This window comes from Macrobrachium rosenbergii, chromosome 37 (assembly GCF_040412425.1).
Source record: "Macrobrachium rosenbergii isolate ZJJX-2024 chromosome 37, ASM4041242v1, whole genome shotgun sequence".
Classification (NCBI taxonomy): domain Eukaryota; kingdom Metazoa; phylum Arthropoda; class Malacostraca; order Decapoda; family Palaemonidae; genus Macrobrachium; species Macrobrachium rosenbergii.
This window is the reverse complement of record NC_089777.1, coordinates 12,476,452-12,502,341: the sequence shown is the minus strand read 5'-3', so window position 1 is coordinate 12,502,341 and position 25,890 is coordinate 12,476,452. Positions and strand designations below refer to the sequence as shown.

At 38.7% G+C, this 25,890-nt stretch overlaps 1 protein-coding gene across 2 annotated transcripts in view; it reads left to right on the top strand.

The window, feature by feature from the left end:
- bif (bifocal) overlaps positions 1–15,806 on the top strand; it is a 241,464-nt gene extending 225,658 nt beyond the window's left edge. The window contains exon 4 of one of the 2 annotated variants that reach the window (XM_067081457.1): positions 12,277–15,806. In XM_067081457.1, coding sequence (XP_066937558.1) covers positions 12,277–12,482 — 206 coding nt within the window. In that variant the 3' untranslated portion in view covers positions 12,483–15,806. Of the gene's footprint in view, positions 1–9,747; positions 11,593–12,276 lie in introns of those variants that run through there. The other variant, XM_067081456.1, reaches the window with a different exon arrangement.
- The last annotated feature ends 10,084 nt before the right edge of the window (positions 15,807–25,890 follow it).

The following is a 25,890-nucleotide window of genomic DNA, read 5'->3' as shown; positions in this document are numbered from 1 at the left end:
GAAAAGGGAAAGCCACTGGTGGTAATTGGAGAACACGAAGATCTTTCGTCATTTAGGAAGTGTTTAAAGAGCGCATCAGCGTGTTTATGAAGACACATTTGCTTATGGTGATGAGGCGATCGTAATTTTTTATACTTCGTAGCCACTAGTTTGATTTTCGTATACATTTTCAGTGTGAACTGTCTGTAATTCTGTAGGATATTTTTAGTCTACAAGGAATTAACAAGTAACTTTTAATCCTGACTTGGCTGAACATTACCTACGCAGAGATGACTGGAAGAGATTCAAGAAAACTAAAAAGATGATTGATGATGCTCGTACACCTCTGATAAATGGAATAGTGACGTCATTAAACTTCTTCCTCCAGTAAATACATTGTTACCTTTGCTTTTGGCAACTGTGTGAAGCGGTAAAACGGTACAATTTGCCAGAGGTGATAGGAATAAATGTTCAAATCTGCGACTATGAAGCTTAATCTTATTGAAGATAAAGAAAAAAATCATAGTAAAAAAGTTTTTGAGGTGGGAAATCGCTGGAGAGGGAGGAGGAGGGTGAGGGAGGACAGATGGTGGAACGCTTGTGGGAATAAACTTGACTCAGTCAGTTGTTGTCGAAGTGTGGTAAGTGTCGGCGGTGGTCGCTGCCTAGTGGCGCCTTGCTTGCGACGAGCGGACTCGGAAAAATTACCCTTACCGTAATTTGTTTTTGCCATGTGACTTTTGTGCAGTCTTTATTACATCCTGAAAGTGTGTTGCTCTTCGTTACTATATTTAGTTTTGAGGCTGCGTGAAAGCGATTCATTAGGGTTTTAATGTTTTTTTTTTCACGTAAATTCAGTCTCACTAACTGTGGAACCAGCAAAAAAAAAAAAAAAAAAATACTGTTTTGAATTAAAATTTTGGCCCAAAAGCGTCTTATAAGTAATATGGGCAGCAACGATATGTTGATTTTTACGAGTTGGGGGATGTGGCCACAAGAATTTCATGAACTGGTTTGGACTGGTTTCGTAGGCCTCCGTGACATTGATAGGCTAATGGGTAATTCTACAGAAAAGCTCCGCGGGACACCTGTACCAGCCCCTTGGGGATGAACGTAATAATATGACAAAATACGTTGAATTCTGTCAAATTATCTCCCAAAATTTCCCAGATTATATCACCTATTATAATAAATGCACTAATATTCTATATTGTTCAATCAAAATATTTTATTAAACGATATTTCTGTGCGGAGCTCTTCCATAGAAATACACGGCTGTTGTGCATGGATTAAGTTTAATACTTTCTGTGGAGACAAACTTGCTCTCCCAGTGGATAGGTGGTTAATTGTTTCTTCCATGGTAGGACATGATTCTCTCTCTCTCTCTCTCTCTCTCTCTCTCTCTCTCTCTCTCTCTCTCTCTCTCTCTCTCTCTCTCTCTCTCTAACACTAGTAAAAAGTTAAGTTGGAACCTTATTGTGAACTGATTCATACACGATGTTTGACAGTGCCTAAAATTTTTGTAAATTGGCTAGCAATGCATACGGTATGTAGTGTGTCTTGATATTTAGCAATGCATGAATATTTTTACTGACAGATAGTTACTGCATAACTGCTGCTTTTACCGACAGGTTTGCAATGCATAAATATATTCACGGACAGAATGGCGGCGCTACGATATTTACTTGCAGGGTGGCAATGCAACAGCACATATGTAGATGGGTTCTCAGTGGAAAATATGTTTACAGACAACTTGGAAATGCATCGTGTTCAGAATTTAATGGGAATGTGGTAGTAAATATGTTCAAGGCTGGCGGCTGTAGGCGTATTTGTTAAAAAACGGCCGAATTAAGTATAACTTGACTTAAGATTGACTCCGCCTTTTGAAGCAGATAAGCATGCGTTAGGAGGATATACAGTATATATTTTTTTCAGCTTGATACAGTTATTCAGTCCTGTCTTACATCTTAAGTTCCTGGTGTTAAATTTCCAGTAATGTATGTTAGTGTCTTGCAGTGCAACGCTTTTAAAATCACCGCCTCACTAAACTTGACCACCAACACTGGTTTTGGGTGTGATTTGGTACAGGCAACGCCTGACTCTGGGCAGATGTTAGGCAGGTAGGCTAGTACCGTAACTGCCCCAGGTGTCTTTTACCCTCTGGGCCTTATGACTTGAACATAACGTCATATCTTGTGGATTATATATACCTTTATAAGAACTTTTTTTTTCTATGCATGATTACGACACAGTGATAACTGTAACAGGGAAACTATTTTGTGCCATAACTTAACATTAATGGACTACAGTCAGTATAAACGAGTGTCCTAGTTAGTCTTGAACGAAGTTTAACCTAAATCGTCTGTGTTTGTTTATAGTAATGTGATTTTATAAAAAAAAAAAAATATACGTATATAAATATGTAATTGTCGCGAGTATTGTGTTACTGTGCTTGTGCCAGTATAATGTTTCGAGTGGTATGTTTGAATTTTGAAAATGTATAATTGTTCAATGTTAATTTCATAGTTTGAAACCCGACATTTTTGTTTTTCAAAGTTCGTGAATCATTTGTCGAATGGCATGCACGACAAACTGCATGTTAGTATAGTGCCCTTCAGCCATCTTTGAGCAGTATCACTAATTGTACCTCACAATGGAAGGTTAAGCTTAGCAGCTGGTAGACGGATGTCGTTTTGTTGTAAAAAAATTTTTTTTTTTTACTCGGAAAGTACTATGCGTTCATCGCCATCTCGCGCCAATTTGATGATACCTAATTCTCCAAAGACCCGGCAGATGGTTGAACTTCTGACCATTCCGTTGTTTGACCAATCTGAAGCGGGCATGTCTGCAGTTTATTGTGTGGTGTGGTAGGAGGGGGGAGGGGCAATACAACTGTGTTTGAAGTAGGCCAAGAGAAGGGAAGGTTTGATGGTCCCGTAATTTTGTCGCCGAACCCATACTTTTTTTTTTTTTTTTTTTTTAGTAGCCGAGTTTTAACAAAAGTAACATTTTTTCGTACAAGAGTAGCGGTAAAAACGGGACCTACAGCTTACTGTGGAATCCAAACCACATTATACCGAGAAATGAATTTCTATCCCAAGAAATAAATTCCTCTAATTCTTCATTGGCCGGTCGGAGACTCGAACTCGGGTCTAGCAGAGTGCTAGCCGACAACTCTACCGGCTCGTCCAACGAAGAACTAAGAGTAGCTGTAGCTATTGTGTATGGAAGCTTATTGAATTTGTAGTTTTGGGTTAAATATGTGAAAATAACCAGGCTTTTGAAGCCTGTCCCTGAGTTTCCATTAAAAACGCACGCTCTCCAAGTTTCTCTGATTGTTGGTGGAGTCCAGGGGTCCATATCAGGCCTTGTATGCCCTTCAACACTCACCACTCTTTAGAATCACATTTAGACGAGGACTCTTGCTGTCATAACCAGCTGTATGGAAACCAGCGTACTACTCCAGTTGAAAAAGTTAATATATAATTAGTCGCATTTTACTTGGGAAATATGTAAATAATTATTAAATAAAGCAATATGACCGTAGTTGTTGCAACGACTGTGTACAGAAGTCTGTCAAAGAAATTAAACGTTTTCACTATCTACGAAATCTAGATCGGTATACTGGTAGGCGAGTACCACCACTCTCCAAATACCATTGACAGAGAATCCTCCTGAAACTCCATTGATGTTCTTGTTGGTCATGATACATAGGGTATTGAGGTCGTAGGAGTTAACCACGTTGTTTTATTGCTGTAAGCAAATCCAATCCTGTTTTTGGTCCACTACATATCGTTTTTTCTTTAAATTTGTGGTGTTGTAATTAGACCGATGTTATTTTTCTTGTCATCTTGATTTTGTGACGGGAAGAAGCTAGTGCTTTTTAAGAAAAGCCATTGTTGTAGATAATTTCCATCCCATAAAAGAGGGCGTAATTGCAGGCATGTAATTGCCTGTTATCTCTGTTCCATATTTAGTTACTGGCATAAGCGTTCATATTCCGAGTATATTTGCATTTCTGCCTTTAACACAGTTGAAATGCTTTCGGTGTCTCATTTCTGTCATTAAATGGTTATTCATTGTTGAAATTGTGGCGAAATTCTGTTATTACGCTTGGATTGCTTATGTATAATTCAACAATAAACAGTATACCCCTAAATAGAGGGCGTGGTTGCAAGGCGGGGCGGGGGGATGGATAAAACGTCACTTTTACATTCAAACTGTATTGTTGAAATCAAGGATAAGTTCTCGGCACAGAAAACGTCCACAACACAATATGCACACTAGTATTATCAGCAGCTCGTCGAACCCCCTTCATACTGCACCATTCCGAATTGGACTGGACGATCTCTAAGCTATCCAACATGATCATACCGTCTCGGAACACAATGATCCATATTTCCCCCTTGGCTAATCATTACGTAATTTTTTCAGTCCTCCTTACTCTCTTAGTCTTTTTTTCCCTACACCTTCCACTCTATAATTTTTGCTTATTTTTCTTACCAGTTCCATTCTCTTGGTACACATAACAGCAAAGAAAATATCTATGCTGTTTGATGTACTGCCATCTCATTAAACCAAGGGGACCTGTAATTTATTTGAAGTCGTGTATACATATAGCTTATAATTAGCCCTAGCTTCCTGTTAGTAATTAGGCCAAGACACCTCTACTTTTTCTCCTAGAACTCCACCACACAATATAGTGAGTGCATTTAGTGTGTGTGTGTGTGTGTGTGTGTGTGTGTGTGTGCGTGCTACACAGTGTACTTCCATAGTGAAATATTGGAGGGTTCCTTGGATATGGCTGTTGTTAGTCATTGCATCACTAATATTTTTTTATTTGTGTATCAATGTTTTGTGATGGTACACACCTGCACTATTAGAGAGAGAGAGAGAGAGAGAGAGAGAGAGAGAGAGAGAGAGAGAGAGACTATTCCCATCAAAGTAAGAGAAACAGGTCAAGACATACTTGACAGAGTTGGCCTTCGTATAATGATGATGACAAGGCAACATTTGACCGAAAATGACTTCCGTTCTGCTTGGTCCCGTTTACGTAATACGGCCTGATTGCAGGGTCTCGTTCACTACTCATGAAATTTTCATTTTATTCTAACGGATGTTTTACGAAGATGATGAGGGATTATGGCATATTTTACTTACACCCCCACAATAAAAATTGATGTAACGTTTAGTTAATAATGTGTCCTTCCCAGTGTGACACAGGCAGCTGATGGGGAGTTAATACTTTTATGTCATATTGTGTAGGGTTTAGCAGGTACTGCTGTGACCATTTGTATCGTTGTTCAAGTTTCTGTAGTATGAAATATTTTAAATGTGATAGAATTTACTCTAAACAGATTATACTTTATAGACTTTGTGAGTTAGAAAGTTCGTCATTATGCGGAAGATATTTTACGAGCATTGTTTTTACGATGGGTGAAAGTTTGGATTATTATTATTATATTATTATTATTATTAATTATTATTATTATTATTCTCTATCATAGAACATGGTGGAAAACCGTAAAACAGCCGCATAGGCCATCATAATTTTGTGTAATTAACGAAAAGAATCAAGCTAGAATTTTCAAGACTTAAGTACATGCATAAAAGATAAATTAATACAATTAATGTATTTTTCTGTAGATTAAATCCACTTTCAAAATGTCGATGCTGCTCATTTACCCGTAAACGACTGAGCAATCATTCATAGTTGATAGCTGATTGCATGTGAGGTTAATGAAATGATCTGATTTTTCAAGAAAATTCTTCTCACTACATGTTCAAACATTCTGAGGAACAAGCCTCAACCCTACAAAACAATGTAATGTCTAAATGAACTCATAAAACAGCGAAAATAATTATATTTTCATCCTGCAGCAGTGTTAGAAGAAATATTTTGGTTTTGTTAAAATATTTATTAATGCATTTTGAATCGCGTTATTGTTTCAGAGAATCGGCCTAGCGAAGTATATGTTAGACTGTTAATGGTAGACTACGGTTATTAAATAGGTTGCGATTTGGTACTCTCTCGCGGTTAATCTGATTTGAAAGCTGATGTAGTTTTAGGTTCAGATTCAATAATATAATAATAATAATAATAATCCTTTGCCCTCTTACTTGCATCGGATATTCATAATTTCATTTTTTTTACCTTTGAAACATGGACTAACAACAGATTGAGTGGAAATTAGATGCTTATTCTACCATAACAAACTTTGATTGTGTGGTTCACCGGTTATATCTGGTGCAACAATGACGGCAATTAGCTCATTCTTCCATATTACGATTCGATGACGTCCAGAACCGGAACTTGAAGCGGCTGTGCTAAATTTAACGTTTCGCCCGAGATTGTAATCTAGCAAACATAGCAAGTAATTATGGGTGTGTATTTGAACGTCACATTTTTTTATACTTTTATTTCTGGCAACTAAAAGGAATGTTTGTTTACATTCAAAGAGGTCGTCCATGGCGCGTCCTTCTTGTGAATAGGGCAACGCAATACCTTTAGAGATTACTCTTTTCAATCTGTCTCTTACAGTGTCTTCCCTCCCGTGTGTCTTTTAAAATGAAGTAGTTCCTAAGAGATTTATCCCTTTCGACCAACAGTATGCAAAGTCTAGGTGTAAACGCGTTTTTTCCATTTCGAGTGATTTCCTCTTTCGTTTGCGTCGAAGTTGTTGAAGGTTTGTCCTTCGTGAATGTTGGAGGAAAATGGCTCATTGTCGACCTAACTACCGGCCGGAAGTATTGTTCCGCCCTGTGGCTTTTCGGTCGAGAGATGGGGAGCCGGGGAAGGCTTTTAAGGTGGCGGTTGGTTGATTGCATGAATTATTATTATTATTATTATTCAAAATTTGTCCATATTCTTAATGAAGAAGTCGTGTTGAGAAAGTTTCCAGAGAAGAAATGCGTTAATGAATTGAGGAAAATCAAGCTGAGAGATGAATGATTAGTGGGAACAGGTTGAAAATGGCAACTCTCTCTCTCTCTCTCTCTCTCTCTCTCTCTCTCTCTCTCTCTCTCTCTCTCTCTCTCTCTCTCTCTCAAAAAGCAAGTATTGGATTAATAAATAAGAATCTTAATTTAATATATTGTCGTTCACACAGCTGATGGCAGATACAAGCATGAAAGGGTAGATCAATGTGAATATGGCTGATTTCAAGTGCGACCGACTGCGGGCGGATGGAAGTGAGGATGATGGTAAAGCTGTTTAGGAATAAATATTGTGGATGATGACAGTGATAAAGGAAGCAAGGCTTCTGATACCTAGAGTAAGAATAGTATTACGGGGTACAGAAAAACTGTTAAATAGTATTAGAGTATTTTTGCTGGAAAGCAAGAGTTGGAGGTGGATTAAACAGTGGTGAAAATGGGTGAAACAGTGATATACAGAAAGTCCGACCGTTGACAAGGTGGCACAAGATCCTGACGGGAAGGGGTAAACATACTGCTAAACACGGTGATCTTATTTCGGAGGAAAGTGGAGAAGAAAGGGAAGGTTATTGCAGGAATGACAGACGCATCAGTTGTAGTAATCAAGTTATAGAGGTTGTCTGGAAGATGTAGAAGCATTAAACAGAGAGAAAAAAAGTCCTTGTATAATTGTTTCATCTCTCGTAGAGCAGTTAGAAATTTGTATTGGTGTGTCTGCTTCTCATGTGAAAATTATGGTCATAGGAGTTTTTGCCATCATGAGGAGCACTGAACCAAGTTGAATTCTGTAGACCTTGGACACGACATAATGTAGATTCTACAAGACCGTGAATCCTTGCATGGAGGTACACGCCTTACTATCCATGTGCCTTCGTATCATTGTCTGTATTTTCAAATATGCTGCTCTTATTTTGTGTTGTTAAAATTAAAAGTAGTACCTGTTAAATGAAAAGTAGAACCTGTTAAAATGAAAAGTAGTACAGTATTGACTTTGGCTTCTAAAAAATTACTTTGACGATATTTTGAAGCTGGAACCTAAAAAAGTAGAATAGACCATATTTTGGACAGAAAATAATTAAAATAGTCAGTTGGGCCACAGATCCACGTTTATAGTTTCGTGCATAATAAAATTATAGACACTTAATAGTGTATAATACCAGTCAAAAGAAACAGACAAATCAGATTCACCACTTAATGAGAGACATCTTCCTTATGCTTTCAAAAGGGGTGCAGTATGATGCTAATATTTTCTCTAGTAAAGTCTGAAGAAAAAATGAAATACGTTGAAGACTATTAAGTGAAATATGTACAGACTTAGCTACATCAGCTACCTTGTGTTGTGCTTTTATCTCACATGCGTAATAAAATTACTATGAAAAATTGTAACTCATACAATGTCACTATCATAAAGTAACTGTCATATATAATTTCAAATTTTAGTAATTTTGTGTCATGTCTGTTGTCATTGCAAAAATTATTTTTCATGTTTGACATGTGATAAGGATTTTACAATTGAAAGTTTGTCATGCATTTCTAAGTACAGAATGTGTGTACATATCCTATAGTGCATTATTTTTGTATACTACCATCGTATTGTGTTAAGTTTTGACAATTCATGAAGATATGTGGCCTCTAGTGATTATTTGGCATTTTCTGTCAGAATTATGTAGTTCTTGCAGGGAAAGTGATTGTCAAACTGAATGTTAACAAATATATGTTGATACACAGGATGACTTGGACACTTCGGAAGAGCAACACACTTGCACATATCACAGTAGTATCTTAAGTGTTTTCAGTTCTGATTGGTTTGTATTTGTTTACAGTATTTTATAATACCTGTATTTGTAACAAGTAGTTCAGAAATGGCTGATGTGAAGGTTGAAAAGAAAGTGGAATGTTTCACAGAAAAGGAGGAGAAACAACCAATTCTCATCATTTTCAAGATACCCATTGGTAAGTTTTATTTAAAAGATTTCCATTGGAAGCTTGTTTTTTTTTTTATTATGATTCGGTTAGCTATTTTGTCTTGGTCCTACTGACACATTTTAATTTTGGTTCTCATTGGTAAGTTCAGTTTCTGGATTTTTTTTATTTCAGTCTTATACATTTTCTAGCTGCTTTTTTTTGTGGAATATTAATAGTTTATAACTGTTATGATATACAATAGTTGCAAAAATGTGAATTTAAGAACATAATTTATTGTTTCTTTTGATGTTTGTAGCTAACCCTTTTGTCAATTTAGTATTTGTCAGGTGAACAGAATTGCACAGCATTTAGTTAATATTGATCATCCATGTAAATTAACCAGAGTTTGTGGTTGCTTTTAGTAATGCCTTTGAGTTACATTCTACATTTAATGTAACATATTTCTCCCTTTTCTGTGCATAGTATGCATTTGAGTGTACAATGTTTATATAAATTACTGGAATTTAAGGTTTTGGTTAAAGACACAAAAACTGTCATATTTTATCCTTAGCACTTGATGGAATAATTCTAATAACCTTTACATGTACTAAGCTATAAAAGAGTATATCTTTTTGTACCATTTTCCTAGAGCAAAGTGAATTTGTTTTATAACAGTTTTAGGTGAAGAAATGAATTTGTTGTATTTCATATAATCATGGTTATATGAAAACTACTGAGGCAATTTCAGAGTAGCATGTACAGTACTTTTATTTCCTTCTTTTCATTTTTTAGCTGAATTAAGTTTGGCCATTTATCAGAGTTTTCATTGCTTTTCAGTAATTTATATACTTTGCTTCCAGCTGTTTGTTTCAGATTTACATTTTAATTTTCTGTCTAACAACTTGAACTTTATTACTTTTAATGCAGAGGGTGGAAGTAATAAAACTCAGCGACCAATGGTGACTGGAACTTCCACAGTCACCATACGTGTGGGATCAACTTCACGGCCAGCGTCTGAAACTTCTAGTGCCAAAAAGCCTATTTCACCTCCTATGCCAGTGCGCATTGTTTCTCCTGATACCCCAGCCTTTAATTCCTGTGCCTTTTTGTCTTCCATTTACAATCCCAAACCTTTCAACCATTATTCCCACATCAGCAGTAGCACAGATAGTTTTGATGCAGAAATAGAAAGGGCTAGTCTTAATATAGTCAAAGGTCCGAGGGATAGCATGAGTAAAATGGGATCTGTCAAATTTGGCAAGAAATCAAGAAGGCAACCTCAGCCTTCCTCTTCTGCTGTAAAGCCAGATGCATGTAGTGAGCATCCAGGAATAGATAAGAGTACCATACCAGCAAATAAGGTACTCCAGGTTGGCAATAACGAACCCACAGTGGGAGAAACAAAGCCAAAAGTAGTTGCCAAAAAGCCACCAGTGCCAGTCCCTGTACCAAAGCCTCGAACATTTGTACCAAACAAAATAGACTCTGTGGTAGAGTCAAGTACACTTAATGTTCTGCAAGGACAAACAGGAATTAAGAATATCATGAAAGAATCATCACAGTCAAAACAGACAGATGTCATTGAAATTAAACCTCCCAAGAAATCTCAAAATGAGGAAGAAAATGGTGTGGGACTTTATCAACCAATTCCTGATGTAGTGCCTATGACTCGGAAAGATTCTCCAGTGACCACTGTCAAGAATATTGAAGGAGACCCTTCCATTAAATCTACCTTTAGAATTAACAGACACTTGAAAACATCACCATTATCACCTGTGGAGTTACAGAAAAATCTGATTAATAGTCAGCCACCCACTGCTGTCCTCCCAGAGAAGGGGACAGTGTCCCTCAATGAAGACAGTAAATCTCAATCAAAAGATTCAGAATTTGTTAATCAATTGCCAGCAGTTTCAACTGAAACATTCCCAGCCTCAAATACTTTGGCAAAACCACATTCTAGAAAAAATGCTATGAAGACGCAGTACTTGCAGCATGTAGGAAAAGAAAATATGCTTCATGCTGAACTAATGAGTAAGTTTGCAGAGTCCGGAAATGCAGAAAGGATCCCACGGCTTCGCAGAGTTAAAACTAAAGAACCCAAGAGTGTTAAGGAGTTATTCCCAGACTATAAGTATGTTCAGGATAGGTACCAAGTATTAGAAGTAACACCTACATTTCTGGGGACACAGGAATCAGATTCAAAAATTCATTCATCAAATTTAGGTAATCAGTTAACATTGTCTACCAGAAACGGTACTCCTTTTCAACCAGGACCCATTCCAACAATGCAGAAAAAAAGTTCTCCCACAACCCCTGTTACTCAGGGTACCAAAGGGAAAGTTAAGGAAACTGTAAATACCGAGACTGAGCAGCCTTTACTTCCAAGGAAGCCTAAAGGCAAACCTACCTCAAAGATACTAAATGTTCAGGCTCCAAGCAATAAAGAAGGCTCTCCTGTTGTTAAAAATGCAAGTCGTGGCCTTGTTAGTTATCATGACTCATTAAGAGTTCCTTGGAAGGGCCCAGAGGAGAGCAATTTCAAAAGGGGAGCTGATATGAGAAAATCTTACACAAAAATTGTGTGCCTGGTAAATCTCTGAGAAAGTGGCGTTTCCTTTTCCAATTAAGCTGATCTTTCTTTTCAGTGTTTTAACCATTTTTATATTTTATTTTTGAGTTTTGTATGATCTCCATATTAGAACATTTTCCTTGCAGATGACATAGAGTCTTATTACAAGAGCACCAGACTGTAGGGATGCTTGTAAATCATCTGTAGGTATAGTTTATGTTGGTCTTGTATTTGCTTGTCAGCCTGTGAGCTCCATCTCCTCTTGCTTCTAAAGATTTGAAAAGCATGGGTCCAGAGCTGAACACAACTCTCAGCTAAGAATATCGTACACAAAGATATATTTGGCCATGAAACAAGCCATATTCAAAGCTGAATAAAGCTTTTATGAGGCAGCATTTACAAAGACAATTTTCTGAATGAGTCTGATATACAGTTTATCTGTAATGTTGCTTATAGGTAATGCAGTACATATGTCAATATGAAGCTTAACTGCCAGATATTAAAGTTGTCTACAGCAGTACTGTACACTTGTCTAAAATGTTACGCTTCTTTGCTGCCTTCTTCATAAAATGCTTTTTAATAAAGTAATATTGCAGTGCATTTTATATATATATATAGAGGCACTGCAAGTGTAGGCTTTATTTTTTTTTTTTTTTTTTGGAAAGAAATTTAGTATAGGAATTATTATAAATATTTTGTAGCTTTGTTCTGAAGTGTGCTTTTAATTTAGTGCAGCTACCAGTTGGTTAATGGTTAGCAGGTTTGTTGGGTTTGGCCCTTTAGTTTAATTTTCATTAAAAACAGATGTCTTTGCTTTAGAATGTGCTTGCTTTTTAAACGTTAGTGTAGTTCTAGATGTAGTAACCAACCGTCCCTCTCTCTTACAGGTGGCTTGGCGAGTTATACCCCCAGTAAGATCCAGATTGGTAGTTCTTTTGAATTGGGTGTGTCTAGAACAGCCCCTTCTGTTCAAGCCTCTCCTCCCACTCCTCCAGTCCAAACGGAGCGGTCAGAGGAGGAGTACTTGCGTCCAGCTGATGAATCTGAAACTGTCACGTGGAGTGCCGAAAGTACTTCTGACATGCTTTTTTAATAAATTAAGTCATCCAGTTTGTATACATAAAGCTCAGTTCAATTGAAATGTTCAAGGTTGCAGTGTATCCTTCTGTGGAGAACAGCAACCTTACAATTACTATGCAGTAATGAATACCGCCCAGCTCACTCCTTCAGGAAAGGTTAGGCTAATAGGGCGGATGAGGAAAAGCTTCCGACAGTTTGAATATTGAATGGTATATATAGTTCACTAAAATGAACTAACTATATATGCATTTCATTTGTTTGTTGGGTTGTTAAGAGAGAGAGGGCGTGACAGACCATGTTTTGAGCATTATCAGTGAAAATGCAATGAGTATAATGTGTGACTCCATTATGTATGATATGCTATTTTCCAAAAGAATTTAAAAGGATGATTAAAAATATTACTCATTTTGTGATATATAATATAATATGCTAAAACTTTCCAGCAGGGTTGTTGATATGTTGGGAACTATTGGAGATTTATATTTTGTTACATTAGTTTTCATCTGTTATTAAAAAGAAACAAATTGTGTAAAGCACACATTCTTGTTCATTCATTGACTTAAGCTTTCCAGTATCATCATTATTACCCTTTAAACCTAACTGCTGGCCTACAGTAACTTATGACAACGATATAGAACGAAAAAGAAGCACAGCTTTTGATTTAACTAAACTTGCTACAGTCTCTTGTTTGGGAAAGTTCTTTATAACTGTAATTTCCAACTGTGTGTGGCTTCTTTAGCTTCATCTGTGGACTTCTTTGATGTACTGTACGTAATAATGCTTCACTATCGGATTATATTCTCATCAGTACTATTTTTCCTGTCTGCCTCTTGGGGTAGAGTGCTGTTTTAGGTCATTCCTTTATAAGGGGCCACCATTTTCTTGCTTCTCTGTAATTTGTACATAGAATCATGTATTTGTAACAAAGAAAAACATTGGTATGAGTGAATGTGATGGAAATTGAGGGCATTGAGCACTCGTATATTACATTAATTACAGCAAAAACTCATGATTATTGTATAGTCAAGTGCTTGTAACTGTACCTTGATTCCTGATTAGCATGATTGTGATGAATGTCTACTCAAAAGACCAGTGATGTCATTTATCTTGATTTTCATGATTGTATATATCTATATATATAATATATATATATTGTAATCAATTTTAGGGGGGGAAATGAAAAAAAAAGTTAGCAAAATAGAGTGGAGAGAAAATGCAGTAGAGAGTGGAAAACTGTGTCAAGGCAGAGATTTTCTTATATTTTCGGGAGTATATTTTATACATTACTGATGTGCTATATTTTGAATTCTGTTTAACTACCAGTCAGTTGTATAGAAAACACGTCTATGTGAAAACATGTCCTACGTGAAAGTTATTTGAATAATGTAAGAAGAAAATTGCAAAGACCTGTGGGTGATTTATACTGTGTTTCTGGTATGTAGGCTGAATGTCATTAATTTCTGCTAGTCTCCAACATTTGCTCTTCCAACATTAAGGAATAATTTAGAAAGTTTTCCTTGGGTTCCAGTGTAATGCATCAGTAACAAAGGTTCCCATTTCACAATACTGTGCAATTAATTACGCTTAAATGTGTGGGCCAACCTTCTTTATGCTAATGATCTTCTGTAATTTGAAGAAATATTTGTAGGGTGTTATATAGAATTTGGACGAGGTTACATATACAGATTTTGTACCAATGTTTGTGATGTAATTTATGTATGTGATTCGTTTGATGAACCTATTAATATGTAAAAGGAAAGGAATTCATGTGTGGAATAAGGATAACGATTAAACGCATTTGTGTGAATTTGAGATTAACGATTGTTCATATTAAGCCTCAGCAGTGTATGAGAGTTGAGTAACTGCTTCACTTAATTCACCTTGTATTTAAATTAGTAGTTACCAAGTAAAACACTCAGGAAAAATATTTATCCTTGGCAAGGATGTATTGAGCTGTATTTCCTTACCACTGCTAACTGCTAGTTAGATTACATGACCATTCATAAATAAATTAATTTTTTTTTTGAGAAATAAGGTGAACTTTTTACAAATAAATTTATTTTGCCTTCAGAGCCTCCAACTGAAAAAATATTATTAGTTAGAATATTGAATTTTATGTCCTGCTTTGCTGTGTCTTGAGTTCATTGCACTGTTGGTAATATGTCTGGTAACAAAATTAGTTAGATTATGTTCTGTTTCTCCTTTAATTGCATTTGACAGTACAAAAGAAATCAAACTACATTCCTTGGAAAAACTTCTCCTGTAGACGACTACAGTGCATTAGTTGGGCAAATCCTTCCATGTTGAAGTTCCTATAGAGTATATAGAGAAAGTAATTTGTGCAAATATATGCCAGGTAAATTTCTCCTCCCCACCCTGCACTTTAAAAAGTCAGTTGGTAATATAATGTATTCAAGTGATCTTTCTCCTTAAAGTGTGAACTTTCTGGGGAGTTACAAAGTTTGTTACAGCACCGTACTGGCAACTCAAGTTCATGGCACAGCAGAAAACAGGACCTTTGCAGTACATTTTGGATGTTGTAATCCTGATTTTTTTTTTTTTTTTTTTGCTACTATCTGCAGGAGTGCAGTTGCTATACGCAGTAATGTGGATAAATGTAAATCAGTTGTTTAGGGTTTTAATGTTGTGTAATGTAAAAAGATTAAATGATGTGGTCTCTGTTTAGAAGTTTAAAGCATGTTTTAAAAAGCTTTAATGCTGCTGTTAGAGGTAAAACTGCAGTTGATATACCCCAAAAAGCTGCCATTTCTTCATTGGCTTCCTGAGTGTTCTCTAAATTGTACTGTTCTGTCAGGACACCCAAGCTGCTTGCCTTCAATGCTATCTGTGTATTTGCATCTCTTTGCAATTTTTTTGAGGAATAATGTTAATGTTTCAGATGGCTAGATAATGTAAGCCTCATGTTATGCCAATATTGCACTAAATAAATCCACCTACATATTAAAGTGATAAGGATTCCTTAAGTGTATTTTGACAGCAGGTGAATTTTTGTTTAATTAATAAAGCTGTCTGGCAGAAATTGAGAGCGTAAACGTAAAAAGTTAACATGTAAGAAAATCGTGTATTAACAACTGGGGAATACTTTGGTCAAAGTTTCATCATGTACAGTTCTTTAGTGGTACTCAAACTCTTGAAGACAAAGCACTTTAAGAAATGCAACTGGTACTAGTGAGTTTGTCTGTTTTTTTTTTTATTGTATCATCCAGCAAGTATGATTGTGCGCCATATGTTTTTAATATATTACTCCTGTATGATAAAAGTGATTTGTATGTTTATAGTTCTGTGATCGTATCAGTAAATCCAGTCAAGAATATGATATGAAGTGTTTCATTATACTCATTTCTTACATTTTTCCAAATGAAAAACCTCTGATGTATTAATATTTCAGACACATTTCCACAAAAATTCTTTAGTTTTCATATTCCATATATGCAAGCTTCTCTTCTATACTTAATATGCTTGCCACTTTTGTGGAGTGACAGCCACCTGGGAATTGAACAGTTCTACCAAGGGCAAGAAATCCTCCATGTAGGGTGCTTACAACATGCCTTCCACAACACTACATTTTTAGGTATAATGGAAACTTGGTAAAACCCTACACCCCCAGTTTTTTTTTTTTTTTTTTCTCTCTCTCTCTCTCTCCAAAAGGACACACAAACCCTCATATTTGTGGATATCCTTCATGAAAGCTGAACTGGCTGTGCAGACAAATATTTGTACTCTGTACTATGGCTATTGCGGAAGAGTTTTCCCGTGTGAAACTTGTTTGGAATTATGGTGTCCAATGATCCTCCTTCCCTTAGTAAGAATTATCAGCATAAGTGTTCTGTATATAATCAAGTGTGAATTTATGTCTGCATCCAAAACTGAGCATTACTGTGTTTGTAGTGCATAGACCAGGAGTGTTTTTGTGCTGTGTGTGTGTTAGTCACCCACCCAGTAGGAGAGATACTGTTCAAGGAGCAACTAAATTCTGCCAGTGTCCTCAATGGGAAAGACACTGGCAGTATTATCTCTTCACCACTGTGCCCAAGACCGCCACCTGGTTCAATATTTAACCATCCCCACTATCAGAGGGTAAATGCAGCCCAGCTGACAACCAAATTGCGCTGAGGATAAAGTGACCTGTGTTTGGAGAAGGCAGAGGAAGCATGCCTGTGCTGCATCATCCTCCTCCTCATTGTATTCCTCATTCTCTCCTTCCTCCTTGTCACCTTCCATGCCTTCCTCCCTTCCAAACAGTAGCTAGTGAAAGGAGGAGGCCTGTGAGGCAGCCCTCCACAAGAACTCCTGAGAAGTCATCACAGTTGTGATGATAATACCCCTGTAGGGGGCAGGGCCTTTAGTTGCACCTCACATACTGTAGGCATCACTTGAGGTTCTATGCAGCATCCCTTTTATTCCTGTTACTGTACCTCCATTCATATTTTCTTTCTTCCTTCTTACTCTCCACCCTCTCCTAACAAAGTGTTTCTTAGTGTAATTACAAGGTCTTCCTCCTGTTACACCTTTAAAAACTTCTTGACTCAATTTCTCTTTCAGCACTGAATGACCTCATAGGCCCCAGTGTTTGGCCTTTGGTCTAAATTTTATATTCCAATTCCATAATGGCAATACCTGTAATTGTTTGTGGGGACCAGGTGATTGCAGGTGGGACAGGTCTTCTGTGCACAAGTACACTTGTGACCAATTGCTGTTGTGTAGATCTAACCATGCATGCAACTCTGATCAATACCAGCTAACCTTGCATGCTCAGAAGAGGAGAACCAACCTTGACCCCTCTTATGCTCGTGTTTCCTTGGGAGCACAGGGAAGAGTTGCACTGCATAGCTGTCTTGTGGTGTCAGCCCTCTGGAACTATCATGGTCAGTCCCAGGACATTCTCTTGATGTGGCTCTGGACTGCTGTTGGAATGGCTATACTTCCATGCTTAACACCAACCTAGTCTGCTCAGTTGGTTTGGAGTGTGCACAGCCTGGTGCCATTCTAGCCCATAAACCACTCAGTGCTATACTACTGCATGCACAACCCAAGGTGTGTGGTGTGAAAAGGATATAGGCAGTTTGCACTCCTGCTCACAGCATTCAAGCAGTAAGGGCAAGCCTGGTTGGTTTCGCATCTTTGGTGTGGCATGAAGGTGGTGGGGGTGATCTTATACAGTAACCTTCCAGTCTTCTGATCATGATGATGTCTAGGTCTTGGCCTGGACTTTTGCCTTGATTCCTTGAGCAGACACACAAGCTACCATGTCTTTCTCTTCGTTCCAGGCGGCAGCTATGGAGTCAGTTGCCATGGCTTTGTTCTAGGCTACATCAAGGATAGACTTGAGATGTTTGGCTAAACAGGATGGGTGACTGCCTTATCTGGCATCTGTTTGTAGGAGAAAACAGCAAAGTTCAGGAGGTTGCTGGTGTCAGGAGAAAAAATGTAGACCTTTCTCTCACACCTATCTGCCAATATGTGGGCTAACCTTGTTCTGAAAAGGCATAATAGTATCCATAGCCTTCTGCCAGACAGGTTTCCAATGAGACTGGCCTCGCATTAAGAAATGGTTCAGTAATGATACATCATTACTGCTTTCAAAAAGTTGAGCAGCAGTGAAGAAGATAACTGATACTCAAGACACTCTTGTGTTCTGTGCAGTGACTTTAAGGTTGAGCTTTGCCATCGATTTTGGTCTTGGGAGAGGGAGGCCAGGACTCAGCTAGGAAGGGGGGAAGTTCTAACATAGGCATTCCTCCTCTCCTACTGACGTGAGTTGGGGAATGCCTGTAAGGCAAAAGGCAATACGGCATCAACAAGGGATGGAACCTTAAGTAGTTTGTATCCTTTGGAAAGGCTACAGAATACCCTTCAAGGATCATCACCCTCTCCTCTCTCAGACTACTCCAATTTCTTGCCAGCTTGCCCAACTCGTTGAAATCTTCCTCTCTGTCAACAAAAATGTGGAACATGCTGGAGGTCACACTGGAATTCGTGGGTGAATGTACTCAAGGCTTTTCCAGTTGCATTTTCCCATTGGAAAGGAGATAGAATGCTGGAAGCCAGACAATGTCTCTCCACTGATTGAGTTTTTATGTCAGACTCCATTCAAGGTGGAAACCCCACATTTTATGTTGGCTGTTGTCAGAGGGCAGCTTCATGCTTTAATAAAGAACTGAAGGATGCATATTTTCAGATATCCATCAATCCAGACTCTTATTGCCTCCACTTCACCTTCAATGAGACAGTGTACAAGTTCTAAGTGCTTAGCTTCAGTCTAGTGATCCCCAGCAACCATGAGTGTTCACACCGGTGTTGGTTTAGGACCACTTGTTAGGTTATGGTACCTCAGCAATTTGCTAATCCTGACATCCCCTCAGCTGCAGCTGGCACAAGATCTGAGACTGATTAACTGGGAAAAGTCTGAACTTGTTTACAAATGGACAAAGCACCTGGGTGAACTGGCTATGTAACTGGCACAATAGTAGACAGGGTCTGTCCTGTGGACACTCACCTTGATAAATTGAGGGATGTCTCGGAGCAGTTCTTGTCCCAAACAGGAACAACCGGCTCAGTTTGGCAATTCATCTTTGGTCACCTGTCATTTTTGGAGATAGGTGTCCATTAATACCATGTGCACAACTCCATGTGCATTCACTTTAGCGTTACCATCAATCCTCCAATACTCTTTGTTACTTAGGCTACGGAAATGAAGGAAGGCCCCTTGTGATGGAAAGACAACAGGAACCTCCTTGTGCAAGTTCTTTTTCTTTCTTTAAATGTTCAGCTGAAAACCTTTATAATGTGGAGAGAGAGAACTTATATAAAAAGGATTTTGACAAAGGAAAAATCTATTTCTGGGGAGGGGCCCGTGTCACCCAGTGAAATAATCCATTCAGCACTTATTTCTAGGTAATTCCGTTGCTAGATACCAGAGAAAAGCTAAATGTAAAGCTGGCGTTACTACCCCCAGAGCGAGCTCCAAGAAATGGAGTCGTATATGGTAAAGGGTGAGATTGTCACAATCACGGGACCCTGCCCTATAAAGATTCCCAATGTCAAAAGTCCCAACGAAAGAGGTGCCGATACAAGCCCATGCACTACTCGCGGACTGTACACAAGGCAACACTAGTCGCATTCCATGTTAGCACCCACCCCACTAGAATGATGTTTACCATGGGAGGGAGAGAATGAAAAACAGGGGTGGGTCACCGGGTGACACGGGCCCCTCCCCAGAAATAGATTTTTCCTTTGTCAAAATCCTTTTTCTGGATCGGGGACCCGTGTCAGCCGGTGAAATAATAACAGAGAAATAAATATCATTCTTATGCTATTAAAGACTTTAAATAGAGACGCTGAAAACTAGGGGAGAATTCCACCCTGAACATTAGTAAGGTCCTCGAAATTCATGTAATGAAAATAATGTAAGTGGCCACCGTCTAAGATCATGAGCTTTGGAATTGAACCTGAATAGGCTTGTATTAAGAAAATACTTGCTGCCTAATAGCAGACACAATGACAGTAGCCCAACCCCCCCCCCTTTTAAATAAAGAGAGGACCTGACAAAATTGCGAGGTCCTGTCTAAAAAAGCCTGTAAGGAGAAAACTGGGCACGGAGACAGACCTTGTGAAAGGGGAGTACTTTCCAAGATGACCACCGAAAATGAGGACCGTCAACTGTAGATAGATAGAGTGAGGAATTCGCAACACTACCCCTGATGTGGGGAAACCAAAATGATTGGTTCCGCTAGACAGGGCAGACAGTACAGGAAAACTAGCACTAGAAGCTAAGCTGATTAAAAATTTGGGTCTTCCCCAACAAGGAAAGGTAAGAACAAGATGATTGTTGGTTACCGAAGCTAACTCCGATACATTACTCAAAGACCAGGAAACCGAATGTGGACGGAGTACTGGTCTCAGACGAGCACAGACCTTAGGGTTGAAAGTTAAGTGCCTGTGAGTCTGGTTCCAACAAAACACTTTCCTCGGGGCCAATGCGGCTGCATCATTACTGTAGCTTCAAAAACTATGTGAAGAGTGCTAGTTACTTAACTGCAGAATCATACTGCAGTAGAGTAGGATCCCTTGACTGATTTTAGGAAAACAGTAATAACAGGACCAATATCAGTTTCCTCCTAAACTGTAAAATTCACAAAGACCACAAAGCCAGGGCACCAGAACTTTGAGGAGGCTGACGCAGGCTGAGTTTATACCACTCGTGGCAGCTTGATAGTTTGTGGCTGAATTGGGTTGCAAACAGACCTACTTCTAGGTCCAGGAAAAGACCACAAGACTACCTGAATGACGCTTCGTCTAAGGACTATTCCGACACCAGGGGGGAGGCCCTGGATAGGGAAAATGTAGTGACCTTTTGGACCCCTACGAGAAGGGTGGCAGACAGAGGCACTTGTGTCTGTTGGTTATGGAGAAGAATGAACCATAACCTGAATGATGCAACTCGAGTTTGAACCCACTTGTTTACGCAGCGCACTATTGCTGCTTTGTTCAGAACCAGCCTAAAATGAATCCTCTTGGGAGGAAGAAGTTTCCCAAGGACAGGAAGACTGCCACAGCCCTCCAAAGCGTTGATATGGAACTGCCGGAACGTGACCGACTAAGTTCCATGTACTTCATGGGGCCAAAAATATCCACCCCACCCGCCCAGAGAGGTGACGGTGTGGAATACTGAGGCCGGAGGGGAAAGCTGGAGAGGAACTGACTTCGATAAGCTCTTGACAGTTGTTCAAGGTCGGAGGCCATTATTCAAATAGGAGGAATCAGGGAGACACGTCCCTGACTCCGCCATACCCCGGTATAAACTCCAGCCTTGACTTCAGAAGGAGAACCGTCACTGAAGCAAACTGGAGAGAGCCCAAGACCTTTTCTTGGGCACGGCGAGAGGTATGCTTGTGTTGATGAAATGTTTGGTTGCCCTTGCTATCTCTTTCTGCTTCCACTGGATTCACAACTACTGAAGGCTACCCTCCGGAATCAGGTGGGATTCCTTCCTGTGTACTTAGAAGCCCAGAGACTCTAGAAAACCGATTATAATGACCGGCACCCTCAGGCAATTCCCGACGCTGGGTGCCCAAATGAGCCAGGCAACTAGATATGCGGCTAGCATAACCTTCTAATACCGGAGCTGTTGAACTACGGTATTGTTCAAACTGGCAAAGATTCTGGGGGCTGCATTGAGGAGGGCATGAACCTGAAGGGGTACGCCTGCTCCCCGAGTCTGAATCCCAAGAAGGGATAGAACCTTCCTGCAACTAAGATGTGAAAGGAAGCGTCGGAAAGGTTTATAGAGGTGGTTACGGCTCCACGGAGCAGTAGGATCCGAACCTACAAGACTGTAAGCAACCGAGACTTGCCGCATTGAATGAGGAAAATAAACGGGACACGCCCGGAAAAATTTTCCAGTGGAAGGGAACTTCCTTGGCAGACTGAAAAAGCCTGACAGGCCATTCATTTAGCTTTTCTCTGGTATCTAGCAACGGAATTACCTAGAAATAAGTGCTGAATGGATTATTTCACCGGCTGACACGGGTCCCCGATCCAGAAATAAGTTGATAAATAAATATAAGGGAACAGAAAATAAGACCAATATAACTGAATTCAGGAGATATCAGCAGAAAGCAGGAGTGAATTTGCATCTTGCTTAAACATCTGGAGATTAGAAGACTCCACAATGGCACTAGGCAACCTATTCCACATTTTAGTTATAAAACCTGATACTAGAACACTTTACAGTGTTTGCAGCAGCAGCCTGCCTTGTCTTGCAAGCTAAAACAGCTATATCACTTACGAATGCAGAGGATGTTTGTTGTTTTAGCAAATTTTATGCAAAAAACATATTGAGGTCACTTTACATCTAAGCAAAAAGCCAACATTAAGAGTTGGCTAAATAAACCTGACTGACATAGGCTAACTATCCAAGAGTTTGAGACGCGAGTCAGCACTCGAAGACTACAATATGTATGCCAAACAAGGAAGAAAGGAGCTGAAACACTTAAGATATGGCTTTACTGGAAAGCATTCAAAAACATTCCTGTGAGATAATAACCTTATGAGAAACAGAGGAAGAAATATTAAAATATTACTTAAGTGCTCAAAAGTCAATTTCTTATCAAAAGTTATGCCTAAAACCATAAAAGTCACTGACATTTAAAACCATATTATTTAAATATAAATCAGAATGCAAAAGTAAAAGTGTTCATATTTTGAGAATTGGAAGAGTTAAGCTTCAAGCCCCAAAGCCTGTTTCATAAGATGTGTCGGATCTATTCAAGGATATGCCACCACAGACCTAAGATGCAGAGAAGGAAGAACAGTAGAAGAGTTGCATCACTGGTGTACGCAATCAGTTTGTTCTCCGAACCTTGCCACAATCCATTAATATAGATAATAGCAAAGGTCTCGGAACACTACCATGAGGAACACCTAAAATGACATTACTAAAGCTACTATTTGCCATCAATGTAGACCCACTGGATTGTGCCTATTAAAAAACATCAAGACCTCTCTGCAAGACAATGAATATTGACAATAGTGCATCAGAACTACCAACGCCTCTATGGAAGCCACACTGTTACAGTGGTACCTGGTTGTTATCTTCAACAACCTACAAGATGCTTAGAAAGCAGCTTCTCAATAACCTTAGATAAAATGGGTAATTGAAATTGGCCTATATTCACAGGGGCATGAGGACGGACTGTGTCCCTTGCTTAATGCAGCAATGTTTCCCTTCCTCCAAACAGAAGGAAAACTTGTATGTCCAACTAATCTTTTGAAAATACAGAACTGTAGTAGTAATTTTATGAGCAATGAAATCAGCAGTCTTTTTAAAATAAGTTGGAAAGATCCCTTTAAGGTCTATCCCACCATAACTGTCTAGGCCAAGAAGCAAAGTTTTGACTTCTCTAGACCTGAAGGCCATTAAACACAACTTAGGCTCAGGAAAGCGTGACACTAACTTTCCACACTGTTTGCTCAGAAAGACTTTATTCCAAAGTTCTGCCTCCTGTTTAGGGTAATAAGCAGCAGTTCCATCAGCTCCTACAAGGGAAGGCATGCTAACCTTGCTCACTTAGTGATGGGGAAGATGAAATTTCTGGGTGGGAGGTCAACGCAAGGCCTTTATGTTGAGATAATTTCTTCCAACCTAAGGGGTAAGCCTTCATTAAAAGACAAGGGTTTGTATCCTTGTAGGAACAAATGGCAAATTTTTAAGGATACTATTACTGTATTGGCACTTTTTTTTTGTATGTACAAACCCAAAGCCTTTTGTTACAATCCTGTTCCTCAACTACCCTGCTACTGAAGGGAAACTGAGTCTGTGCAGAAACAAGCTTTGGTGGCTATCCATGACCCCACATGAAACACTGCCCAATTTGAAAACCAGTTTTTGCGGGGTCAGTAACCTAGATGTTGTGTTGACAGTTTGAATAGCGACATACGAGTTTCCAAGCTTTGCAACAGGATATCCATTAAAAAATTTTGAGTATGAGTATGTAGAAAAAATGCAGATTTTCTTAAAAATTTAATTTATGATCTAAAATAATTTGAGGCTAGCATAAAAGTCTTGAATAAGACTTTGTGGTTTCAAAGTAATTACTATATGATTTAATGGTATCTCACCTCCTGTACTGAAGCTTCAATAGCAAGAGTTGTTTGTTAGTGACCCAACTGGAAGAAGGAGAATGAGGGAAATAACCACATTATTGAGGAACAAACCATTGCTTTACTGAAACTGAATATTTACAGGGCTAAGGAGCCAGCACAAGTTTAGAGAAACTTGTATTGATAAAACACTACGTATTGCATCGTGCCTGATTAGTTCACATCAACCTACTCGAGGCTGCAAGATCACTCAGGGTTCTGAATATGAAACCTGTAGATTGATACTGGAAAAAGTTATACAATATTTTTTTTCTGGCTAAGGAGGGTAAAATAGTAGGTTGGAGTCTGACACCTAAGTTCTTGTGCATCTAGAAGGACTGAAATGGAAAGCATACAGCACTGATATAAAAAACATCCTAATGTTAAGACGTGACGAATTGCGTCTTGTTTGAATGTTACAGTGGTCTGGACACAAACTTCATCTGAGTTAGAAGAGTGATAAATAAGCATTTTAGAAGCAAAGTCACATAAACTTGTGGCTCGAAACTTGTAATGTTGTCCTTACACTGGTGGACACTTGACCTGTGTGCCTCTAATGGCGATTAATCAACTTCACTTTGCGTCACTTCATTTCACTTGTAAGGGAAGAGTATAAGAGTAGGAACAATATTAAGCTGAATGACATAAATTTTGGTCATCAGGGTATTTATTTTAAGAGGTCCATAAGTTAGTGCCTCTAAATACCATATACAGCTTGAAGAGTCCAATACTTCAGAACAATATGAAATGAAAAACATAGCCATCACAAATACAGAGCCTCAACCCTGAACCTGAGCATAAATGAAAGTACTGTGACATAAAAATCTAAAAAAAAATTATCAAGTCCTTCTGCCACCACAACCCAAAAATCAAACACTGACAATGCAAACATCAGTGTGACACAAAACACAAAGAAGTGAGACTGTACTCATCAGTGGTAAAATTTAACAAGATGTAAAGAATGGTGGTATGATTACAAGACCCATACATGCAAAAGGAAACAACTTGTAACTATATTTTAGCATTTTTGTAAGCCACAATAATGGCAGCAAGAGGATGAAGACTTAAAGGCAGGTGGCAAAGGCAAAGAGGAGTTGGGAGGAATGGATCACAATTTCAACATAGCAAGGAAAAAAAGAAAAAGAATATTCAAGATGGCAAAGTTGCCGAGGAAAGATGTAAATGGGCCAAAGCATATAAGATGAAAAGGGAGAAATTAAAGTCCAAAATAATGATATACTGAAATGATGAAGCCAGTATTTTGTAAACCACCTGAAGCAGGAGTTGAGAGACCAGTGTAAGAGAGAGAGTAGCTGCAGCATGGATATGAAATGGAGAGAGATTGCTTTGCTACTGGGAAAAAGAATGCCCCAACAATAAAGAAAAGAGACTTTGTGATGGGTGCATAAAGTTTATATTATCCAATGCAGCAGAAAAATGGGGACTGCTAAGGAGAATGGAGAATGTGAAAACATACAACAGAATATTAAACATTCACTGCAGGTGAAAAGATTGTACCAAGAAAGAGGAATTTGCGAGGAGTAACACCAAGAAGCTGGAAAAAAGACAGATCTGAAGGATTAAGATGGTTTGGACATGGGATGAGGTATACTTGGTCAGAGCACCAGTAGATGTGCTCAGGAAGTCATGGAAAAGGAGATAGATGAAGACCTAGATCTGGTGGAATTTCAGGGAGAAAGAACACAGAGCAAAAGAGAGTGGGCCAAATTCATTCTAAGTCTAACCCCAAACAGAGAAGC